The sequence below is a fragment of the Anomalospiza imberbis genome, chromosome 2 (genome assembly GCF_031753505.1).
Source record: "Anomalospiza imberbis isolate Cuckoo-Finch-1a 21T00152 chromosome 2, ASM3175350v1, whole genome shotgun sequence".
Lineage (NCBI taxonomy): Eukaryota > Metazoa > Chordata > Aves > Passeriformes > Viduidae > Anomalospiza > Anomalospiza imberbis.
The window spans coordinates 76,480,453-76,503,365 of record NC_089682.1 but is presented as its reverse complement, the minus strand read 5'-3'; the positions used below and the strand labels follow the sequence as shown (position 1 = coordinate 76,503,365).

Here is a 22,913-nt window from a genome sequence, read left to right as displayed (position 1 = left end):
GCTGATATGCAGAAAAGAACCAAAAAAACTGTAATTCCCTGTACTCTGAACGGAAGCTACAAAATTATAGATTTGGTGGGTTAAAAGGTGGGCTGGGAAATAGTAATGCACGGTGACAAGAGAGCGAGGTGTTTCCTTGTTGGAGGGGATGCAATAAAGATGCCTGCATCCCTTCAGTCAGATCCTGGCAGAACATTCAAAGGGATGAGACCTTAGAGCAGCAGCAGCAGCAAGTTCGGATGCTGCTGCAAGGAAAGGTGGGGAAGCATTCTCTTTTCCCTTGTGAGAATCCCACGGCTGCTGCTGCTTCGAGTGGGGAAGGTGCTCCATCGGGCCTCACCCCGGTGAAACCAGAGAAGGGGTCTGCCAGGAGCACGCCAGTGGCTGCGTGCCCACCGGCGGCCCCAGCGGTGGCCACGGGCACCGGCAGTACTGGTGAGGTGTGGTCCCTTTGTCTGTTGGCTTTCCGGCAGCAAATGCAGGAGCCCCCTTTGCAAAGTCTGCGTTTTACAGGGAGTCCCCCTGTGGCAGATCTGTTTTACAGGGAAAGCGTCTGCAGGGGAGCATGAGGCGGTCGAGGATGGAGTCTGCAAATTGCTGCCCCTTTTATTCTGCCTGTCATACGTTTTGTTTGCAGATGATCCTCTGGCATCTGTGAGAAACAAGCGAGCAAACACACGCAGCACCCCACTGTCTCGGAGAGGAGCTCTGGACTTGGAGAATGGAAGCCCTGAGTCCTTCTGATAATTCTTCCCACTTGCTTTTTTTAGGGTTTCTGTGCATTTGGGCAGCTATTAAGCTGGTCTCCAGCCAGCCTCCTTGGGAAGATCCCTGTTTTTTCCTTCTTTTACTTAGAGGGTAGCTGAAGAGCCAAGTGAGGTCGTGCCAGTTTGAGCTAACATATTTAAACTGGCAAACTGCTAGTTTGCAGTGGATGGTCCTGCTGTGGATACCACACCATTTGCTGTGATGTATTTAAAGCAACTTTACATCTGTTTAGTAAAACATCAAGAATGCCTAATGCAGAGGACAAACTTAAACTGCTCCAAGCCTGGCTTTTAATTGGATAAATCTGTGGATTTATCTTGCTTGGTGGAAATCCGTCACAGTTTGTGTGCTCCTGTTCCCTGGCTGTTCACTGCTGACCTCCTGCAGTAGATGTTGCTCCTCTCTTGGCTCTGGCAACAGAGCAGATGTGCCTGCTCAGTGCCTGCTGCAGTGGCAAGTCCAGCTTTTCATGGCACAACAGCTGCAGGAGGAGGGCTGAGCTAAGAGAGCTGTTCTGACTGCAGTGGCCGTGTACAGACCCTGCTGGAGCATCCCACTTGTCAGGGCCTGCCTGCCCTGCCAGCAGCCATTTCCTCCTCTCCTCCAGTTCTCCTCAGCCTCCATGTCAGGTCCTGTACGGTGCAGCCTTTCCCATCTTGCACCTCTCAGAGGCAGGCAGGGTGACTGCTGCCGCCGGGCTGCTGCCCCAGGGAGCAGGAGCCATGTTTCTGAGGAGTGAGAGTTGCCACCCAGCGTCTGTGAGCTGCAGGCGGGCACAGGAACAGCATTAGTGTCCCGGGCAGCGAGCCATGCCAGCCTGCAGGCTCTCAGTTTTATTGCACTCAGTGAACAGGTTCCTCATCCTTTATGAATATACCAGATTTAATTATACCACTTCAAAATGTTCTGTCTTAGGTGAGGCTTTGAACATGTCCACATTAGCTGTTTATGGAGGTGTGACAAGACTGTTTTTAAATGGATTGATTTACACTGGTGACCAAGCATGTTATGAAAAGCTCTTGCTTTTGCGTTTGACCTTCTCTCTTTCCACAGAAATATTTCAGGCTTTGTGTGTGAATTTGTTTCCAGCTATCGGGCCTCATTTCCCCATCTGCCTCACAATTCAGACAAATTCAGGCTTCTGAGAAGCCCTGATCTATAGCAAAGCAAGTCTTGTATCCCTGCTTTATTCTGAAGCTGTTAGGGACAACAGTGTGACTGATCCCAGAGTGGTAAGTTCAAAGTGCACGTTTTAGCAAGGAGAATTTACCAGCAGAGATGGAATTAGACTGACTGGGCATTCCCACTGTAAACCATTCAGTTACTTGTAATTTTTTGGTTGGAGCTGAAATTTTCCATTCTGGCTGTCTGCCTACATCTGATTTTTTTATAATTTTTGTTTTCTTTTTAAATATGGCTTCAGCCTGTACATTAAATCTACTCAGGGAGAAATAAAAAAAGGCAGAGCAAAACATTTTGGGTTTGAGTGTTAAAGTGTTCGTTAAAAAGAACAATCTTTTGCCCAACTGCTTTGGAGGAGGAAGCTGAAATCTATGAAGGAGAGCTGTCTTTACGTCAGAGCTACACTACTCACTATCCCCATAGAAATCCATGCCAAATTTTGATCAATGATAAGCCTTTAAAAAAAATATATCCATTTCACACAAGCTCTTCAGGGACATTTGAGATTTTCCCTGTGTAGTTTTTCCAAGATCTGCTGTCAACACTGTCTCACAAAGGTGGGATAAGGTTGTGTGAGTGCCAGCCATCTTGTGTAAGGACCCAACCGCTGGTGACTGCTCTGGGCCAAGCAGGGGGAAGGAGGAGCAGCTAAGTGAAAGGAGAACAACAAGTCCCTTGGGGAAGGGAAACACGGAGAATAGATGAGGGCCAGGAGCTTTCTGATACTAAGTCTGTTGTGAGGATGAAGACAGAAGGAGTTACTGGAAAACAAAGGGATGGAGGTGGCAGAAAAGAACCTCGACTGGCTGAATAATGTGACTAGATGGAAAAACACAGTACATGGGATTATAAAAGTCAGGAGTGATTGCTGTAGTGGAAGCAGGGCCTAGGGAGAGGGAAGACTGAAAAAGCAAGCAGCTAGTCTTGGGAGCTGTGGAGAGAGCAGCAGTATTGGAGCCAGTGAAACGAGGAGAAAAAGAGGAGCTAAAAATGGTAGGAGGGGTGTAACAGCCCTGGATGTGGAGATAGGAAAGAACAAGCTGTGCCAGACTCATTAAGGAACCAAAGAGCAGGAAGAGCATTCAGATAACAGAACAAGGAGACTTGAGGCAGGGGGGTGGGCAAGGAGCTGGCCAAACAAGCACCGTTGTCCATCTTGTTCTAGGGGCACAAGCAAACCTTTAGGTTCCTGCATCTCCTCATTGTTGAGTCATGATTCAGGAATCATGGGGCTGGCAGCACTTCTATCCTGAAATGTTAAAGGAGAGAAAGAAAAAGAATAAAAAGACAGGGGGGATTGTACAACAGCTTCCAAGCTGTCATTCTCCACACGAAAAAACCACAAATCAGTTAGTCCTAAAAAAGATCTGATTCCTTCACCAGCCCATATATGATATCCTGAGACCATCTTAGGGGCAAAAGAGCATCCCTCCTGGTCCCCACATCCTCATTTGCTCCCTTTCCAGACTCCTTGGTAATGTCACAGAGACTGGACCAAATGAATGAGGACTGTCTATTTTAAAGCCTGTGGCTAACAAATCCTAGTTGTGTTTTTTTTTTTTGTTTTTTTTTTTTTTTTTTTTTTTTTTTTCCGAGGAGGGGTTGAATAAGCAAACCTATAGAAAGCAGAAAGCTCTTTATATATAAAAGGGATAAGGTGCTTCCAGCATCTGTGCTCTACCTTTTCCTAATTCCTATGTGCTCTGCTCACTTCCACTTAAAGTTTCCATACCTGCCCTTCACACTTGCTTGCTGCCCAGGCTGTAGGGGCTTTCACCAGGATAGCTGATGGGCAGGAGACAGGGATGGCAGATCTGGATGTGGTCCATCTAAAATTTGTTGAAGGCTGTGTGATTCTTCTTCTTTACCCATCTTTTTCAAAATCTGTGAAGCCACAGAGGGTGAAGTGGGACAGGCTGAGAGTGACTGAGCCCTATGAGGTGTGCCATTCCCAGAAGTTTGTCTGTGTCTACAACACCACCTGGTATGTTTGCTGACAGATGCAATCACCTCAACTTGAAGCAGAAACAAGAATGACATTAAGAAACTTCCCAGAACAGTGCACAGGGACAATGTCAGATGTTAAAGTTGCTGTTCAAGTCTTGTGTTACCATATTCTTAAAAACAATTCTTTAGTCAACAGCCAAATATACTCCACCAGATACCCAAAACAAGGACATTGCACTTTACCAACAAAGTTTCCAGTTTACCCTGCCCTAGTTGCATGTGCAGGCAAGTGGAATCTCTCTTTTTGTAATTTGACCCCTTTTATGGATGCTAAAGCTTTTTTCTTCCCCTTTCCCTGTCCCTCCCCTCTTCCCCGCCTCCTCTCCCCCTGGAGAAGCTGTGGGAACAACAAAATATAAGAAAGAGATGCTGACTTTCTTTGACCATCTTTCTCTTCAAAATTATACCCTGGAAATAATTCCCTAGTCTGTCTGGGAAAGGAACTTGAGATGAATTTGATGCAGACTTGGTGCAGGACAAGGAGTATCAACTGCACCCGGGAGCTACACAAGATCAGCAAGCTGTAAGCTCCAAATGGCTGCAGGTTCAGACACAAGCAAGGCCCCATCAGCTTCCAAAAGCATCCATCACTTTGGCATGAGTCCAAGGAGATGAGACAAAAGGCCATTCTGGACATTTGCCGTGGCATCCAAGCACAGAGCCCGTGCTACGAAGACCCTGTGTTCTTGGTAGGGTCACCGTGCTGTCGATTTCTCAAAATACTCCTCTGGTAAAGAGCACAAGCATCCTCTCCAATAGGTCTAAGAGCCTTTCCTACTTCTTTCAGGCTTTGTTGCAGCTTGATGTCTCATAGGCAGCCTTGGCAATTTGAAACATAAAGCAGGACAACTACCCTCTGTAGCGCTCTGCTGCTTCCAGGAGCTTGGCATGGGGAAGAGCTGTCTGTCAGACTCCAAAATCCACACCCACCACCCTGCTCACCCTGACAGGCAGGAAAAGCAGTACAAAGCTCCGGCAGATCAAACCATCAGCACTGAGGAAGTTGTTTTTCAGGATTACTGATACCAACCCTGTGCTAAACACAAGCCAGTAGGAAACACTATTTTCTTAAATTATTTTTTTATTTTCTTAGGTTGGTGAAGGCTACCCCCTATAGAGGGCTATAGAAGTCAACCCAAGGACAGAAATAGAAGTGGTGAAAAAGGCAGCCACAATCAGCTTCATCCTGTGTTTTGGTGTCCTTGGTAAATTGCTCTCCCAGCTGAATTACATTTTTGGTGGAGAGTGTCTCAGGTTTTTGCAAGAGTAGTTTTTCTTAGTACTTTCAGATTGCATGTCCAGAAAATGGCATGGAGGGAACAGAGAGCTCAGGGTCAGATGGAAGAAAGTGAAACAGAGAATTGTGTCTATGACAGGGCCCTCCAAACCTTCAAAAATAGTTCAAGTGATGAGCCTGACCATTTCTCTTTGAAGCATTGATGTCACCCTGCCTGTGGCAATGATCCACTTACCAGACTGACGATATATTGCTACTGGCAGTTATTCTGAAACTAAAGTCAATAAATACCATTTCTAAATTAAGTAGCTGGAGAATTTAACTATTGCTTCTCCTGTATTTAATTCTTCCTTGTCCAGTAAGTCACGGTGTGTCACCCATTGCCATAACTTTCCCTCACCATTAGAAGGTACAAAGTGCAGAATGACAGAATGGCCTATGTCACTTTTTGTCTGCCTTACCATTTTGCTTTCTAAATTTCTCCATCACATTACCTCTGACTAAGATGGCATTTCCCCCTTGATTACAGATGTGGGCTCTTTCACTTGGTAATAAACTTCACGTAACCAGCCACCAGATCCACTGATGTTTTTCTGTCACTGTGTTTCTTCCTGAATAATTCCCCACATTATTTCCCTCCTCTCGAGGCAGGTCTTTTTGGTGCAGCAAGCATGCTCCTTGGTGGTTCAGGTTACATTCCAGATGTGTAAATAAGGTGACCTGGTCAAGAAGACAACCTCCAAGCCAACAACAAATGCCTTGCCACCTTTTGCAACATGACCCCAAACAAGCTGGCTGGTGGCAGTGCGGGTCCTTTCCCTGCCTACAAATTGTCACCAATAATTTTGGCAAGTGCTAATGAGGCATCGTTACTGCAAAATACCTCCCACACATTCCCCAGTTGCAGGTCTCCCATAGCATGTGTGCCGTGCCACCCTCCAGTTCCATATCCTGGGCACGCAGTGCTGCTTTCAGCAGCTGTACTGCAGGGACTGCTGTCCCTCAGCTGTAGCAGCATGTTTCCCCAACACCTCTCTCTCTTTTTTTTTTTTAAACCTCCCTGTCGCCTCTGAATAGGCTGTAACTGGGGACTCAAGCATGCTGAAATTATGCAAATCGTCCCACCGGGTTTTTTGTAATGCTAATTATATCAAATGCATGCTCATCAATGAGAATGTCTATTTCCCCTTGCTCATTATCTAGATGTCGCACACTGATATAGAAGCATTTGAAAAAATTAATCTCTTCATAACACAGTGTTTGTGAACCCCTTGCCACCACCTTCACAGCTCTTGCCTTTGCCCCAGACCCCCAGGTGATACTGGACACAAGCACATGCACCAAATTGTCCCCAAAATCACCACTCCTTTGCTCCTTCCTATAGAGGAAGGAAGCCTTATCATGAGGCTTCGGTGTTTGATTCACAGATTTGCTTAGGTCTTGTATTTGTGACTTAAATCAACAGGAGTGACACGATGGATTTGTGCTATGTAGCACTCCAGAAAGAGGCATCCAAAGTAGTTCAGAACATACATCTTAGCTACTAAATTTCCTGCCTAAAAAATCGTAATAATACCTTATCTGCTAATGGGCCTCCTGAGAATGACGTTAGTTCAAATTTATGAAGCCATTGGATCTAGGAATGGTAAATACTACAGAAAAGCAGAAGATCAGGAGCGCTGTTTGCAGAATGGAGTTCACTTATGTGTAGTAGATAGCTGATGGATTTGTATACAGCATAGAAAAAAAACAAAAAACGGGGAAAAACATAAAAGGCTACTTTTTCTTTTCTCTCTGTGACCGATGTTCTTCCTACATGGCGAACAAAGAAGGGACATCGAGGGGAAAACAATCTGTCATTGTGTAACGAAGGACAACCGTGGCACCTATGCTCAAGGAGTCCACGAGGAGGAAAGTAAGCCCGGCTGCGACACCTTCTGTGGGGATGTGCTTTCATTTATCGAAAAGCTCCCTAAATGTGTGAGTTCAACGTTTGCCAGGTTCTGATCAGGTAAAAACCCTCAGGAAGACCCTGACCCGTGCCACGGGCTAAAATACTTCCAGATGCTTTTGTCTTTCTGCTCTTAACGCCTTACGGGGATGTTACAATCGTGACAACAAAATGAACTCCTTTTCTCCCCTTGCTCCAAGCAAAGAAGCCCTCACACATTTACTTACCTCAGTTTTACAGCTTCTTGCCTTTATTAACATTTTTTTGCTTTACAAATTGCTTTTCTTCCAAAAGCTGAGAGGAGCTGCTTTGCCCCGGTGCATCTCGGAGGGGGCCGGTGCTGAGGGAGCGGAGCCCCGGTCCGTCGCGGAGGCTCTGGGGTCCGTGTGCCCGGAGCCCCTTCGAGGGTCCCGCCGCTCCGGCCCGAGGCGCCGCCGGGGGCCGCTGTTGGCCGCGGAGAGCGCGGGGCGGGCGGGGAGCGGGGCGGGAACGGAGCCTCCTCCGGCCGGCTCAGCACCGCCTCCCTTCCCCCTCCCCCCCCCCCCCATTTAATTTTTTTTTTTTTTTTTTCCCCCCACATGGTGTTAGAAAACCTCTTTCATCATCACCTCGAAGTGAAAAGTTTCATTCTCTCTCACCACCCCTTGCCCTCCCTGGGAGAAAAGTTCTTCCTTGTTCCTTCGTATTTCAGGGGCTCAAGTAGAGGAGGTTGACTGCAGGTGCTTCAGGGGACAGCGTATGCAGTGCAGGGAAGTTTCACAGCTAGCATGGGAGCCTTGTCACTGTCACTGTCCGAAGCAGGTAAATGCAGTGACAGCTATGCTTGACTTTAGTACTTGCAGACTCCCAGATAACCTCAAACAAAATCACCAGCATAGCAGGTTCTTCAGTGATATGACATTATTTCTTCTTATTTTACTTGGGAGTCCTCACTGATCGCTGTCTCGCTGCTCAAGATGCTGTGCAAACCAAACAACCAAAAAAACTGATCCATGCCTAAAGATCTCTCCCAAGTGTAAGAGCAGAGACAGTGGAAATATGAGAAACAATAAGCCGGTTTTGGTCAGTAAGATGTACGGCAGCATCAGCGCAGCGGCAGCCTGGCCTCTGCCGAGAGGCTGTTAGTACTGCAGAACACAGGAGTTTTCAATCAAGGCTTCAAAAGCAACACACAAAATGTGAAGCTTTTGCTGCACTCAGCCACAGGATCAAGGACTCTGCAGCTGAAAGGCAAGCAGGGTATGCAAAGTGTAATCCGAGCAAGAACAACTCCGGGAGGGAAAGATAATGAAAAAGTGACTGGGATGACAGATCAGCATCTAAAACACAAGGTCAGGGAACCATACAATTATTTAGGTTGGAAGGACCTCTGGAGGACATCCGTTTCATCTCCCAGCAATAGGGGGGGGAGTGGAAGGCAGGGGGTACCTCCCAAGCTCAAAGCAGGCACAGCTGAAGTTGCTCAGGGCATTTGTAATACAAAATATATGTTTTGTTGTAGGGATACATCTAGTGGTGGGAGGCACACAGCCAGGTACAGCCAGTACACAGTGGAAGGAATAAAAACAGTAATAAAAGCGATTTGAAGATAAGGACTGGCTTGTTCTGGGTCTTCTAAAACATCTTTTCAAGCTGACTCACAGAACTCAGAGTATCAGAGGGTTTCTAGAAAGTATAAAATACATTTTAATATTAATAGCCATGATTAATAGTCATAACAATACTTTTATATATCATCCAAGTAGGGAACCATTTCCAGAAGCATAGGACATATCCATTCTGGAAGTCAAAGGAGTTGAAATCCTAATTTCCTAATGTATTTGTACATTTTTGCAGATACTGTCTGATCCATACAGAATAAGTGTTCTGTGCGCCTTTGCCATCTCCCTGACCTTTCACTTGTTTAGTCTTACTTGATCAGGAGACATTTGTTTAATGTTCACATCTGCAAATGACACAAAGTACAGGGAAGTAGTGAATGACACCTTCTACCTCTGACATACTTAACAAGAATACTAATTCAAGAATGATCACAGTAGGATGTAGAGGGTCACCTATACAGGTTGAAAAGACTTTGCTAAGCTTAGATTCCCATTTAACTTTCCCTTCTTGAATACCATTGCTTCACGTAGCTCTTGTTGTTCTAAACACAAGCTTTCAAGTTTTCTGTTTTGCATTGTTGGACACCATCATACCCTAGAACTTTCAGATTTGTTTGTCTGTTTTTTTTTTCTACACTGATTAAAAATAAGCCATAAAGCAAGATATGTGTGAATGACTCATTTCACTAAAAGACAGCACATACATGTGCTATTCCTTATCACCATGTGATGGAATAAAAAACTCCTGAAGCTTACAAAGCAAAAATGTGGAAGCAGAAACTTGGCTAACAACAATTCTCTCTGTCAAACATGAAAAATATCCCAAATCCCCTCTAGAATCCAAAGCTATTACATTTGACTAGACTCCTCAAAACCAAAACAAAACTAAAGCAAACTGAAAAAGATTGAATACCCAAAGGACAAAACACAACAGCCCCCACTGGGCCCACAACTATCTATGTGTAACAATAAAGCAAAGCCTTCAGAAACCTAAAGTCAGGAACTCTTCTGCTGCGTGTAACATGACCAGCAGCCCTCTTTATTGTTAAACTGGTTGATGAGATTCATTAAGAGATCAGCTTTGCAGTTATTTATAGTTTAGTCAAAATATTTGAGCTAAAATTTCCTCTGCTGGAGGTGGAATATTTAGGAAATGTTCCAGGTAAAAATAGTTCCACTATTTTCAGGAGTGAAGCTACAAGAAAAGATCATGTTTTCTGATGTGCTTTTTGAGAAGCTGTGTGCTGTGGAGGATACTGTAACTTCAGCAGAGGAGCGGCCTCTTCCGAAGGAGTGGCATCTGCCAGCTGACATTTCATTCATACTTGGCAAGCTTGCCAAGAGAAGACAGAACCAGACTCTGCTCGTTGTGGCCCTGAGAAAGCACAACCGCCATGACTTGCAACAATCCTGGTGAGCACTACAAAAAGCCTCTCCCCAGGGCATGTTTCAGCACTGGTGTGGGTACCTCAGGAAGCTGAGGAATCGCCAACCTTGGAGGTGCTCAGAAGACACCTGGACAAGGCTCTGAGAAACCTGAACTGCCTTGGGATCCCATGTACATCATCTCTGCTCCTGCCTTTGGCTGTACAAGCTTGGGGACAGGTCAGAGGCAGTGGAGCTGAGGGCAGTCTCTTCCCTCTGATGACTTTGGGGAGACTTTCTAGAAAGCTCTGCTGGAGCCTCTGCCAGGGCTGACCCCCTGCCCCAGGAGATGCTTTTAGCCTGGTGCACTTGCCCTTGGCTCCTGTCTGAGGAGTCTGGCCTGTGCCTGACCATGCAATCTGTGGATCTAGACCCGTGGATAGGCTTCCTGGCTTGACCCAAGACCTGCCTTGTCACAATGGACTTGTCAGGCAATCTCTGAACTGTGGCTCACCCTGGTTCCTGCCTCCAGACCTGATCCAGATGCTGACTTGACTTCTCTCTTTGACCTTGGACCTGCCTCATCACCACAAGCTTGTGTGATGATCTGGATTCTCAGCTGAACCTGGCTATCTGCCTATACCTGCCTTTGTCCCCTTGCTCAGATGCTTTCCCTTTCTGGCTAAGCCTCTTCCTCTGCCTGCCTTGTTACATGCCTGGATCTCAGCTCTTATATTCCTTTAGGGAGCTGACAGCCCTCACTGCCCCCAGCAACCTGCTGTGAGCAGGCAGTCTCGGTAGAGACCTCCAGAGGTCCCACCCAAATCTTTCAGTGAACTTATAACAGCATTCTAGCCAAGTTAAAAGGAAAGAAAAATGTAACTTCTTTGGGCAGGGAAGAAAATATAACTGTGAATATAACTGTGGAGGCATTGCATTGATGCTTAGGTGCATGGTGCATTAGACTAGGGAAAGGAGAAAGGGACAGAGGGACAGGGACAAGGAAAGGGGTCTAGAAAGGATTAAGGTGGTAGAAGGTTTCAAAATGGACAGCAGTGCATCTGCTGTAATATCACTCCGTTATCCCATAAATCCCAGGACAAAAGGGTAGCAGAAGAGATGCACACAGCTCTGTTTCCTCTCCAGCTGCACTATGTCACAAAGGATTCATTGCAGTTCTGAGTTTTTAAAATAGGAATGTCTACTGCCCTACAAGCCCTCTTCCACCTCTCTCCCTGCATCTCTTGGGCACCATTAAATGTTCTTCATCTGCAAATGGATTTCAAGGCTGCTCTGCTGGTGATGCAAGGGCTGAGCAAGGGGACAGAGCTGGCTCACACAGGGTGTATGTCTCACAGGCAGGCGGTGACACAAGGATGTCTCTGTGGAGCGGCTCATCATCTTCTACAGGTCTTCTTGAAGACCTGCTTCTGCAGTCATCTCTCATAAAAGAGAGGGTCTTCAAGGGAGACTGCAAAAATGGATTTAAAACATGATATTGCCTAACACCAACCTGTGATGTATTACAGTACATTTATTCCCACAGCAGTCGTGAAGTAGGAACTTGAAACCAGATTTACTGCTTATTGAGAAGTCTAAAAACTATAAACCCTAGCACTCTGGACTACATTTCTTGTCACTTTCCCTGACCTTTCCATTAACATTAAGAAAAACAAAATCAAACCACTGTAATGGATCCACTCCAGAATAGCCTGAGACCTGCTGGAAGCCACGGAGAGGCTGTTTTGCAGTGCAATTGGAAAGGCAACCCTTGGCCATCAGCAGGAGTGAAAAACTGGGGCTTCTGGCACTGCCTGTGTACAGGTGGATCTCGCTTCTGGGTAGATTTATAGGGCTTTCACATACACTGCAGCCTGAAAAAGCATGTACAAACAGTGCAAGCAAATACATTTCACCACAGCCTCATTCTGTGACATCATTCCTTTTCAACAGCGAAAATCACTCAGACCCGAAATCAATCATCCTATATAGGGGCCAGCAACAAGAGAGTGCAAAGCACTAACATCAGCATGAGCTTCTGACACAATGACAATATTGGTATCCTCTCTTTTTTTCTGGAGCCTTTGGGAATGCAGTTTTTTAAAGTATGTTAGTGTTTCCCAAGCCATTTTGCTTTTGGTAAATATATAGCCATTGTGCCACGTGTGTATGTTTACAGCTACACATTTGAAATACCTCCTGAAGATTGTTTTGCTAAGGTCTGTGATTTTCTATACAATTAGGAACCTATTTTCTGCAAGATTACTGAAAACTCAGCTATTCTCCTTGACCTCAACAAAGCTTGCTAAACGCTTCAGTTCTTTTGCAAAATTAAGATATTCATTTAGGTGTCCTGTGCTGGACCTATGACTCAATTTGAAACAGCTGGTCAAAGGTTTTCCTCAGCCACTGCTAGTAAATTCACTTTGTCAGCACTGAGTACTGTATCTGTATTCGCTTGATCCCCAGAACTGCCTTGGGCTACAGTGCAGCCAGGAGCTACTCAGTCAGGATGGACTTGCTATAGGAATTCATGCTGGCCAGACCCAGACACACTAAGTTTCTTTCAAATCCTTGTTCCCCACTATGTTTCCTGTACCAAAAGAGTCAGGTATGACCATGTCACGAAGGCACCTCTGTTTATTCAAAACAACCTTTCATCCTTCAGCTTTGCATCATCACGTTCACCCACGGACAGTCTGCTGTGCTCCCTCAAACAGTTTGCTGTATCCCACAGGCTTGCTGTAGTTACTGCATGTGTGACTCTGCAATGGTATGGCTTTCCCAGGCTTAAATTTCCGAGTCCTCAATAGGGCCATTCAGGAATACTGCAGTAGGAAGTGACGGTGAGGATTCATTGGGACGGATAAAGTTTTCAGATGGGAACAGTTTCACTTTAGACATGGCGTGGTCTCGGGTTGACTTACTCTCCACAATCTGATGCTTAAGCGTTCCTATCTCTGAGTCCCAGGCTTGTCCCCGCCGCAATTTCTTGAAGGTGTTGCGGAAACCCTCAGTGCTAAAGTAGTAGATCAAGGGGTCAAGCATGCAGTTCATGCTGGCAAACATCATTGTTGTAATTAACGCTTGGCGCACGGAGGCCTGGGTTTGTTCCTCAACCTTCATCACCCGGGCCTTTATCATCCCATAAACCGCCAGGGTAGTGTTGTAGGGCACAAAGCAGATGATGAAGATGACCAGATTGACCAAGAGGAGACGGACGGTCTTCCGCTGTCGCAGGGTCTTTGTCTGGCTGGGCTGGCAGAGCTCCTGAAAGATCCGAATTGAGCAGTATGTCACAGAGCTGAGAGGCAGGAGAAACCCCAAGATTTCAGCCAGGATTACCAGGGGGAAGAGGTTATTCTGCCATATGTTGTCGCTAAAGCTTTCAAAACACAGATAAATGGTCTGGTTTTCTACTTTACAGTGGTTTTGCTTGTGGACTATGGCTGTGGGGATGGAGCCCATGAAGATCACAACCCAGACGATGAAGCAGAGGATCTTGGCCACCTTGGGGCGCCGCAGATGCCGCCAGCGAAGTGGGTGAACAATGGCAACGTAGCGATCCAGGTTGACGCACATGAGGAAGAGGCAGCTACCGTACATGTTGATCTGGAAGACTGAGCCAGAGACCTGGCACAGGAAGCTACCAAAGGGCCAGTGGTGGTTGGAATAGTAGTAGAGTCGCAGGGGCAGAGAAAGTGTGAAGCTGAGGTCACTTATGGCCAGGTTCAACATGTAGATCATCACTACAGACTTCAGGCGCAGGTATCGGACAAATATCCACAGGGCTACCACATTGAGTATCAAACCTGTGATGAATATCAGGGTGTAGCCAGGCATGAGGAGGTGGTGGTTGAAGGTGTAATCCTTGCATGTCTGAGACGTATTGGACGTATTGGACGCTGACATGCCCAGCATGAATCAGGGAATGCTTTCGCTGAGATGGCTGAGCCTGTTGATGGGCTAAGGAGGCACAAAGAAGAGCACTGAGGGAAGTCGTTCCCCTCTGAGGAGCCACGGGCAGGTCATTCCTGTCATCTGCAGCTGGGAGGTAGATGGGCAATGTCTCTCTTGGCTGGCACTGCTTTAGATTGCTGGTGTGTGGTCATCTGGCATGGATGGTGATGTGGAGTCTGCTTCTGCCCCTAGTTCAGCAATTCTTTCCAATGGTTATGAGGTGACAAGGTGATGGAAGATCATTGCCAGCTGTCAGTACAATTCCTGGTCAGAGTGGAAGACCAAAACAAAAGAGTTTAAGTTAGAGGAGGAAGTCTCTCAAAATGTTAAAATCTCATCGTGGTGGCTTCTGCAGCAAGAACTCACAAAGAAACCAAAAGATGAGGGAAAAGGGACATGAAAAAAATGAGTAATTACATGGCAGAAGAAGACAGAGCACAGAGAAGGTGGTTGTTGTACAGAATCATTTATCACTCAGCCCCAGAGAATGCACTTTGCTTTGATCACTGCTGAGAGCACATGAATACAAGAAAGGGATACCACAAGCACACAGGGAAAGTAGTTGAGGCAGCTCCAGAGAAAGAGAAAGAAGAGAGCAGTGTTTTGAAGGAAAAAATGCTGACTGGAAGGAACTTAAAATAAAAGTGGCACGGTACTGTTTTATATCAGAGAAAAAGGACTTTGTACATCCATTTCAGATAAAAAAAAATACAGTACAGTTAGACTCGACTCCACCCAAGCTCCTTTTCTTATGCAAAACAACACTCACAGACCTCAGTTCCAGTGACTTCGAGTTCCTTATGTTTCTTACATTCATACAGTTCCTTTGGTGTCCTTACTTGCTTGGGACCAGGGGTGCTTACTTGGACTGTATGTCCTCATTCTGCTGCTTGAAGCAGCCCATGTCCCAGAAACACAGAGCAGTGCAACCATGGAGGGGAGCACAATAAAAAAGGAAGTTCCATGGGATTCATATGGACAAACATGACTTCGAAGCAGTGTGAGGTTAGTAACCACTCTAGGTACTAGCAGCACTGTCCAAACACAGATCAGCTGGAGTGAGCCCGGTGGAAGGCCACCAAAATGGTCTGGGGGCTGGAGCACTTGCGCCATGAGGAGTTGCTGAGGGAACTGGTCTTGTTCAGCTGGACAAGAGAAGGCTCCAGGTGATATAATAGTAGCACTGGGGTTTGCATGGCAAGGTTTTGGCAGCTGGGAGGGCTATAGGTGTAGTTCTGTGAGAGTGTGCCAGGAATTTCCTCTGTGTCTGATATAGCCAATGCCAGGAGGGACCTGCCACTGGGCAAGGCTGAGCCCATCAGTGATGGTGGTAGCACCTCTGGGATAATGAAAGGGGAAAAGTTACTGGAAGACAGCAATTAAAAAAAGTTAATTGTGAGGCAGAGAATGGAAGTGAGAATATGTGACAGAAAAGCCCTGCTGCAGACACCAAGGTCAGTGAAGGAGGAGGGGAATGAGGTGCTCCAGGCACTGGAGCAAAGATTCCCCTGTTGCCCCTGGAAAAGGCCATGGTGAACCCATGTTGGAGCACTCTGTTCCTGAAGGACTGCACTCTGTGGAAGGGACTCACACTGGAGCAGGGACTGGGTTACACAGTTCCCCACAGTTGTTTGCAGGGGTCAAACAGGGATTCCCTCATAAGAGTCCATGTAGATTGTGATTTACTTCAGAAGGAAAGTAGAATTTTCTGTCTAGAGAATATCTTTACATGAGGTGGATATTACTCAGCAACTTGACAGGCATGTCAAGCATGTCAGACCTTCTGGATGGCATTGTGTGGCAATGCACAGATCCAGAGAGAATCTGCTGCAGACAGAAGCGTGTGATCACCTCACAGAGAGGAAGAGAATCATTCTGGTAACAATAGATTAAAGAATGGGAGTGGAATCCTAATACAAGAGTGTAGACAGCTGCCAACTTGCCCGTCCTTTGTGTTGTGCAGGTCCATCACCAAAACAGGTTTCTTAGGGAAATTTCTACTGGTTTATCAAACCATGTCTGAGTGGATTCTACCCTTCCTGGTGGATGAATACTTTGCATGAATCCTCGTGCAAGTTTGGAGTATAAGATAAGTTGACAAGGCAAAAGTGCAAGAATGTTGTTCGTTTCAAGTTAAATGTTTCATGCTTCAAAAAATCTCAAGGAGGAGCATCACCAATGGTCAAAGGAGGTGATTGTCCTGCTCTGCTTTGCAGTGGTGCAGCCTCACCTTGAGTCCTGTGTGCAGTTTTGGGTAATATAAAAAAGACATTGAGCTATTGGAGAGTGTGCAAAGGAGGGCCATGAGGATGGTGAAGGACCTTGAGGGGAAACCATATGAGGAGCAGCTGAGGTCACTCGGTCTGTTTCACTTGGAGAAGAGGAGATTGAAGGAAGAGCTTATTGTGGTCTACAACTTCCTTGAGAGGGGAAGAGGAGGAGCAGGCACTGATCTCTTCTCTGTGGTGACCTGGGACAAGATCCAAGGGAATGGCCTGAAGTTGTGTCAGGGGAGATTTGGGTTCGATATTAGAAGAAGGTTCTTCACCCAGAGGGTGGTAGGGCACTGGAACAGGCTCCCCAGGGAAGTGGACACAGCACCAAGCCTGACGGAGTTCAGAAAGTGTTTGGACAATGCTGTCAGGCACAGGGTATGATTCTTGGGATGTCCTATGCAGGGCCAGGAGTTGGACTTGATGATCCTTGACGATCCTGATGGGTCCCTTCCAACTCAGTATATTCTGCGATTCTATAATTCTAGGAGAATATGTCAGCTTTTGCTAGAGCCAAAACCTTAAAATGAATTGCAGACTGGTCAGACCTTTATCTTGATGGAAACAAAGTTATTGAGATTGTGACTTAGTGAGTGACCATGACCTGCTGTAACACTTGTACTCAGACCAGACAGATGTCAGGTGAAAAGGACTTATCTCTAAAGACAACGTGTTTTTTCAAGCTTTCCTGAGGTATTCAATTAACAGATCTAGAGATTAAAATATGTAAGCACAATCCATGTTGTGTCAGGCTTTCTACCACTAATATTCCATCTCAAATTGTGGATGGTGAAGGGATTATGTTAAGAACAGTACAATTATGTAGTTCAACTGCCTCAAGTTGTCCTCCTGCTTCCAGCACAAATTATAGCCCAGGAATTTCTTGAGCCACAGGTGACCTAGTTGTACTCAGTAGTCCTCAGGGAACTTCTATTTCATTGTGGTTTTTTCAGTTGTTTTTTGAGTTGATGTAAAATTTACCATCTACATTATCCAGTGCCAGGAGTGCCAAGGAGTTCCACAGCTTACTTGTGCCTCAGGTGAAGAATCACTTCCATATACCCATCTCCGATTCATCATCTGCTAGATTCAATTCTTAGCTTTAGTGCTGGAACAGACAGGGCAAAAACCATCCCTATCCATCTTCATTTTGTGGCTGATAATATTATAAACATCCACCATATTCCCACTCAGCAATTTTTTTTTTTTTTTTTTTTTTTTTTTTTTAAGGCTAAAGGGTCCTTGTCTTCATAGTTTTTCCTTGTAGAGAAACTGGTCTGTACTTTTGAACATCCTTGTTGCCCTTCTCAGCACTTTTCCACTTCTGCTACAGCTTTTGTGAGCCCTGTGCTGGGGTGCTGAAAACACTCAGTGCTAATAATGTGGATGCACTGAGCTGCGTAGGTGTAGATCTCATTTGCAAGTGGTAATGGCCAGTTCAGTTTGTTTTTTCCTATCACTTCACTAGATAAAATTTCAGCTGTTAGTTTAAGTCCAGTCACTCACACTTCTCTTAAGCTCTGCAGCTCTTCACAGCCAAACCTCATCTTTTTAAACTTGAATAATTTTGTCTCCAACAGATTTTTTATTTTATTATTCATCCCTCATGAATAAGTCAAACAGTCCAAGCCCCAGCACAGGTGTCTGACAACTCTATTGAGAAAGACAACCATCTACCTTCATTTCTCTCCCTTATTTTAGGCACTTTTTATCCAGTTAGGAATATTTTCTTTAATTTTTTTTTAAGTGCCATTGGTGAGACTGTTTTTGAAAGCCTTCTGGAAATCCACATGGGCCACTGTTCATGTGCTTATTGAGTCCTTTAAGGAAGAACTGTGGGAACAGCATCTTTTTATAAGAGCCATGATGACTTTTCCCCAGTAATTAGATGTGACCACATGCCAATTGATTTTTTTCTTTATTATAGCTTCTACTAATTTGTTCAGCAAAACCATCAAGCTCTCTGGTCTGAAACCCCCCAAGAGCCTTTTCTTAAATTGAGTCAGCCTTTAAGAGCTGTTTTAAGCAAAGGTTTCTATTGGAACAATTAGTCAGGTCTTCCACCCTTCAGTTAGTTTCGGACCTCTGGGGTAGGAGCTGTATGGTTTTAGTTCATCTTGCTGCTCCGTGGTTGATCCTACTACTGTTTTGACCAGAGACAGTCCTTTTATGAACTTCCCATAAAGAAAGCTTCTGCTGTGGAAATCTCCCAGGCTTTCATGACATGAATACCAATTAAAGAAACCTCTTCATTTTTTTTGCCCACCATCAGGTTTTCCTTCTTTTCTGAGTGGTCTTTCCTAACACACTCTAGCCTTTCAGCCTTCAAGACACTGAACAGCACAGTTCTGAACTGGCAGCAAAGATCACTGAGAACAGAAAATAGATTGGGGTTTTGAGGGGATTTTTTTTCGTGGGTAGATGGAAACATAGAAGAAATAGTCTGCTATGGTGTTGGTATGGAAGCTAAGCTGATAGTCTCAGATTTGCCAGAACAGGTACAGTGACCAAGACACGTGAGAAACGAGATGTATGCAGACACAGTCATTGCAAAGATAAAGTTGTGGGTGCAGAGAGTTACTCCAGTGAGCTTTGGAGGTCCTGCTTTGTCTGTTCCTCTCTAAAAAGGAAAGCTATGGGTAGGTAAAGCAGGCTGGCAGCAGGGAGACCGATTATCCTTGCTGGTTAATGTCTGAGAGTCAAAAGGCATGTTCCTTGTGGCTGCCTCTAAAAGAGCCCCAAGTACTCATTGCTCTGCACAAAAGCTGCCAAGACATCTCAAGCCACCAGCTGTGTAAGGAGGCAGTGGTACCACAGCTGAATAATCCCCCTCCTCACAACAAGATGCTCTTTTTAAATCCTGAAGAAACTTTCTCTTTGGTGACTGACCTTATGTGTCCCAGGGGGTGGAGGAAGCATTTTTTTTCCTCTTTAGTTTGAGCCCCTGAATACCATCAACTGCCAAGACTGTGACTTGCAAAATCCATGGGATTTAGATTTCTTTCTTTTGGGGGGTGAGAAGCCCTAAATGTACTTGCATACAGGCAGGCATGCCCTGAGATGGGATGTGTACCTGGCATCTTGCTGCCTGGTCCTGGGAATCCTCTCCTCTCTCACTGTCTTACTAGGAGTCACGGCCTCCAAGCACTACAAAAATGATGAAGAATCAGGGTATGGGGCTGAGATATGTGATGGAAAAAGAGAGTTGGAAAAATACTCATGAGAATGCTGCAGGGTCAGTGTGTCTGTTAGTGGCTTGTCATTAAAACCATGGAGGGTTTTGGGGCTCCTGTGAGAATGCAGAGAGCAAATGTGGCATTGGGGTGCAGAACTTAAACTGCATGAGCTCACTTACTTATTCTGAAAGCAAAGAGGAAACAACAAAAATGTGTCAACCTCAGAAAACATACCCAACTTTACTCTAGAAACTGGAGACGTATTTTTTAAATAAATGTGGGTGCTTTTTACCTGCTGTTGTGGTGATACTCAAACCCCACTTGTCATCTTTTTTTCTACTCAAAAAATTAGATTTTTGTGATGATTAGGACCTTGAAGACATTCAAGTCTTAGGATGGCTTGTTTTTAAAGAGAGACACATGATACAAAAGCTGAGACCTCTGTATTTGACTCATGAAGTTTGATCACACTGCTATTCCCTCCTCCTTAGAGATGCTACCCCTCTTCATCTCCTGAGGGTCCCGTGGAAGAGGGCTCCCATGGCGGGCACCTTGGCAAGTAAGCTCTGCAGCCTGCCCATGCTTTTAGTAGCACAGGATCCCAAAGAAAGCCTCAGTTTGAATAAATACAGAGATGTGTCTTGCACATCTAGGTCCACGGGGCAGCTGACGAGGGGCAGATGTCCCCCGGTGCCCCGTGGCCAGGCGTGGCAGCACATGCACAGCAGCTCACGGGGACCGTGCCCAAGGTGCCAGACCATCCGCCTCTCCAGATGTTCCCGCCTGCCTTACCTCAGTGCTGGAGAAGAGCCAAGTGTGGATGCCGGCTGGCTTGCTGCTTGGTGATTGCTCCCACTGCAGAGGTCTCGATCCGGGCCCCAAACCCGCAAAGCAGCTTGGATCAAAACAGAACCGGGCAGCCTCTTCATCCAAATCACAGCTGTCCCCTACCACGCTGTGGCTACATCTGGCATGCTGCAGTTTGTCTCTTCTCCTTTCTCACTTCCTGATGCACTTCTGCCTGGCTACAAAGCATGAACTTTGTTATCAAGGGCTGATAAGCTAAACCACATCCTACAACAGCAAATGCAATCATGAAAGAAGCAGTACCCAGGTGTCCTTGCAACTGAGGAGACCTGCCCCGGGTCATAGTGCCAAATAGTTGCTTGTCTTGCTAACTCAGCCACCCCCAGGACTGACAGAGGGGAAATAAAACATCCCTCTCCCCAAAATATTGCTAAACAGGAGGTAGAAGTGAAATACGGGAAGTGAGAGCCAAGTTGATTTAATTGCTAGGCTACGCAAAGACTTGGAGTCCTGTCACTCCCATGAGTTAGGGGGCTCTGGGATTGAACTCCAGCCCAGGGGCCCAGCTGTGCACCGCTGGCATGTGGCAGGATCCCAAAAAGAACCAGGCTCCGGAGAGGTGTCATTGTCTGTGGCAAGCAAAAGCATGTTTGCCACGAACCTCAGTCCCTGGTGTTCAAGGCTACAGGAGGCACAGTGCTATGCAAGTACAAGGGCTGATTTACCAGCACATCTGTGACCTGGCACTGCCACGTGTAGCTGGGAAGGGAGCTGACCTTGTGCAGAGCCCATCTGGCACTCTGTTGCTTCGAGTCCTATTTCTGCTTTGCCAGTCTCAGCACACCTGGAAGAAGACATAAGTCATGGTGACACTCCTAATCCCACTGTCGTACTGCCCCAAGAACAGCTGCTGTGGGCAGCTGGAAGTTGCTGTGGGTTCCCTTTCTCTGCAGCCCTTGCCTGCTGGTGTTTGATTTTCTCACTCCCTGCCTCCCTTGTTCTGCTGTTACTGACTCCTCATTCAGGGAATGACACACCAAGGGATATATATGTTCCTGCTGCTCATAAATCCTTGGAGGGCACAATAGCACCCGAACCACTGAGCTCACTCTGCTTCTTTTCAGCACCTCTCTTTTTTAACCAGACCCCTTTTCTCACTTGCTAGTTGCTGGGATCTTTGTTCTCATGGCTTTTTGTGTCTCTTCAGTTTAAGGTGTTGCTACTGATAAAAGCTTGCAGATATGCCACGGGGGGTGTCCTTTGCCTAAGGAGTGTCTGGCACGTTCTGTGGGAACTCCCCCCTCCCCTGCAGCCCTCACCCCTCACACACATGAGCACACACCTGGCTGAGCCCGGCAGTCCTGGCTTTTCCATGTGTGAGAAGACAAGGACACAGTGGGACCCAGCCCAGCCCATAAGCCCCACGGCATGCTCACCTGGCCAAGTTCACTCACCTCCCTGGATCTCGCTGCCTCAGCACACAAACTGTGGGTCCCCTCACCCAGGTGGGCTCACACATCTGCCCCTTGCTGTCTTTTGGAGGCTCAGCTTGTGGGCAAGAGCAGCTCAACCCCCGGCGTTTCCTCACCGCTGTCTGAGCGAGCAGCAGGTAAGACCAGATTACTGGGGTGTGTGTTGGAGGCTACACCCTGATGCTGCAAATCCCAACATGCCTGCCACCCTGCGGTGCTGGCTCCAGAAAGTAGGAGCAAGGACCCAGCAGGAGGAAGGATGCAGGGAGCTGGGAAGGCAAGGAAAGAGGTGAAATGCACGCTACAAGAGAGAGGCTGCTCAGGTCTGAATGGATGACTGATAAACCACAGTGCTCTTCGGACTTTTTTGTGCAACTAAATGTGGGAAAGCAGAGCAAAGGGGTGAATCCCTTTATGAAAGAAGCACAGCAGGGCCAGAACAGCCCTGCTTCACTTTCTGAATGATTCAGACAGGAAAAGGAGAAACCTGTGGCTGCAGAGGAGTTTTAACTTCCAAGGCAGTGGGAACAGCTGGCACTTTCCAGTCTGGCTGGGGGAATGGCAGTCTTGTCCCAGGACATTTCAGCTCCCTGGTCACACAGCTCACATTTTCCTGGGCTTCCAGGGGCTCTTAGGAAAGGGGTACCCAAAGAGAAGGGGAGCAGCCACCCTGTTGTGCCTCCGAGGAGAAGGGCAAGGGCTGATCCTGGGGAAGGACAGGCCATGGGGAAGAAAATGAGGGAGGTGAAGGGAGACCTGCCAGGGAAAGAGTTAAGAGAAGCAGGGAGCAGCTGGGCTGTGTCTGTATGCTGTAGCTATGTGGGCTGCAGGGTAGAAAAGAACCATCTCCAGCCTGGAGGAGGCAGATGAGGGAGTGTCTTCAAGAACAGTGGATGTGGATGAGGGAGGCAGCAGGTCTTCCCCTCTCTGCTCCCAGGAGCTGTCACTGCAGGGGAACTCTCTGTCTCCCCAAAAGGTTTGGTGACAAAGCGGTGACAAGCTGGTGGGTCTGGCAACAGCTGCTTGGTGCTTCTGGTTCTTCTCGGGCAGAAGGCTCTGTCTGCTGCTGAGTGAGTCTTGGGCTGCCTCTTGCTGAAGAAGTGACTGGACTGTA

General features: G+C 46.6%; 1 protein-coding gene and 2 long non-coding RNA genes across 14 annotated transcripts; 1 reads left to right on the top strand and 2 right to left on the bottom strand.

The window, feature by feature from the left end:
- Nucleotides 1-1,987: 1,987 nt before the first annotated feature.
- LOC137469267 (uncharacterized) lies at nt 1,988-7,514 on the bottom strand. Its single transcript, XR_010996421.1, has 3 exons — nt 7,373-7,514; nt 3,683-3,965; nt 1,988-3,199 (listed from the first exon to the last, which is right to left on the bottom strand). It is a non-coding gene; the product is annotated as an uncharacterized lncRNA (long non-coding RNA).
- Nucleotides 7,515-11,663: 4,149 nt separating this feature from the next.
- Nucleotides 11,664-22,210, bottom strand: LPAR5 (lysophosphatidic acid receptor 5). 12 transcript variants are annotated; one of them, XM_068181833.1, is made up of 4 exons: nt 21,782-22,210; nt 21,053-21,171; nt 20,313-20,545; nt 11,664-14,335 (listed from the first exon to the last, which is right to left on the bottom strand). In XM_068181833.1, the coding sequence occupies exon 4, from the start codon at nt 14,030-14,032 to the stop codon at nt 12,902-12,904; it is 1,131 nt and encodes a 376-aa protein (XP_068037934.1). In that variant the 5' UTR covers nt 14,033-14,335; nt 20,313-20,545; nt 21,053-21,171; nt 21,782-22,210; the 3' UTR covers nt 11,664-12,901. The 12 variants fall into 12 exon arrangements, with proteins under 12 accessions (XP_068037934.1, XP_068037935.1, XP_068037933.1 ...); XM_068181834.1 differs by having other exon boundaries at nt 20,313-20,541; XM_068181832.1 differs by lacking the exon at nt 21,782-22,210 and having other exon boundaries at nt 21,053-21,697.
- LOC137469268 (uncharacterized) lies at nt 15,981-17,232 on the top strand. The gene is made up of 2 exons (XR_010996422.1): nt 15,981-16,051; nt 16,288-17,232. It is a non-coding gene; the product is annotated as an uncharacterized lncRNA (long non-coding RNA).
- Nucleotides 22,211-22,913: the final 703 nt, after the last annotated feature.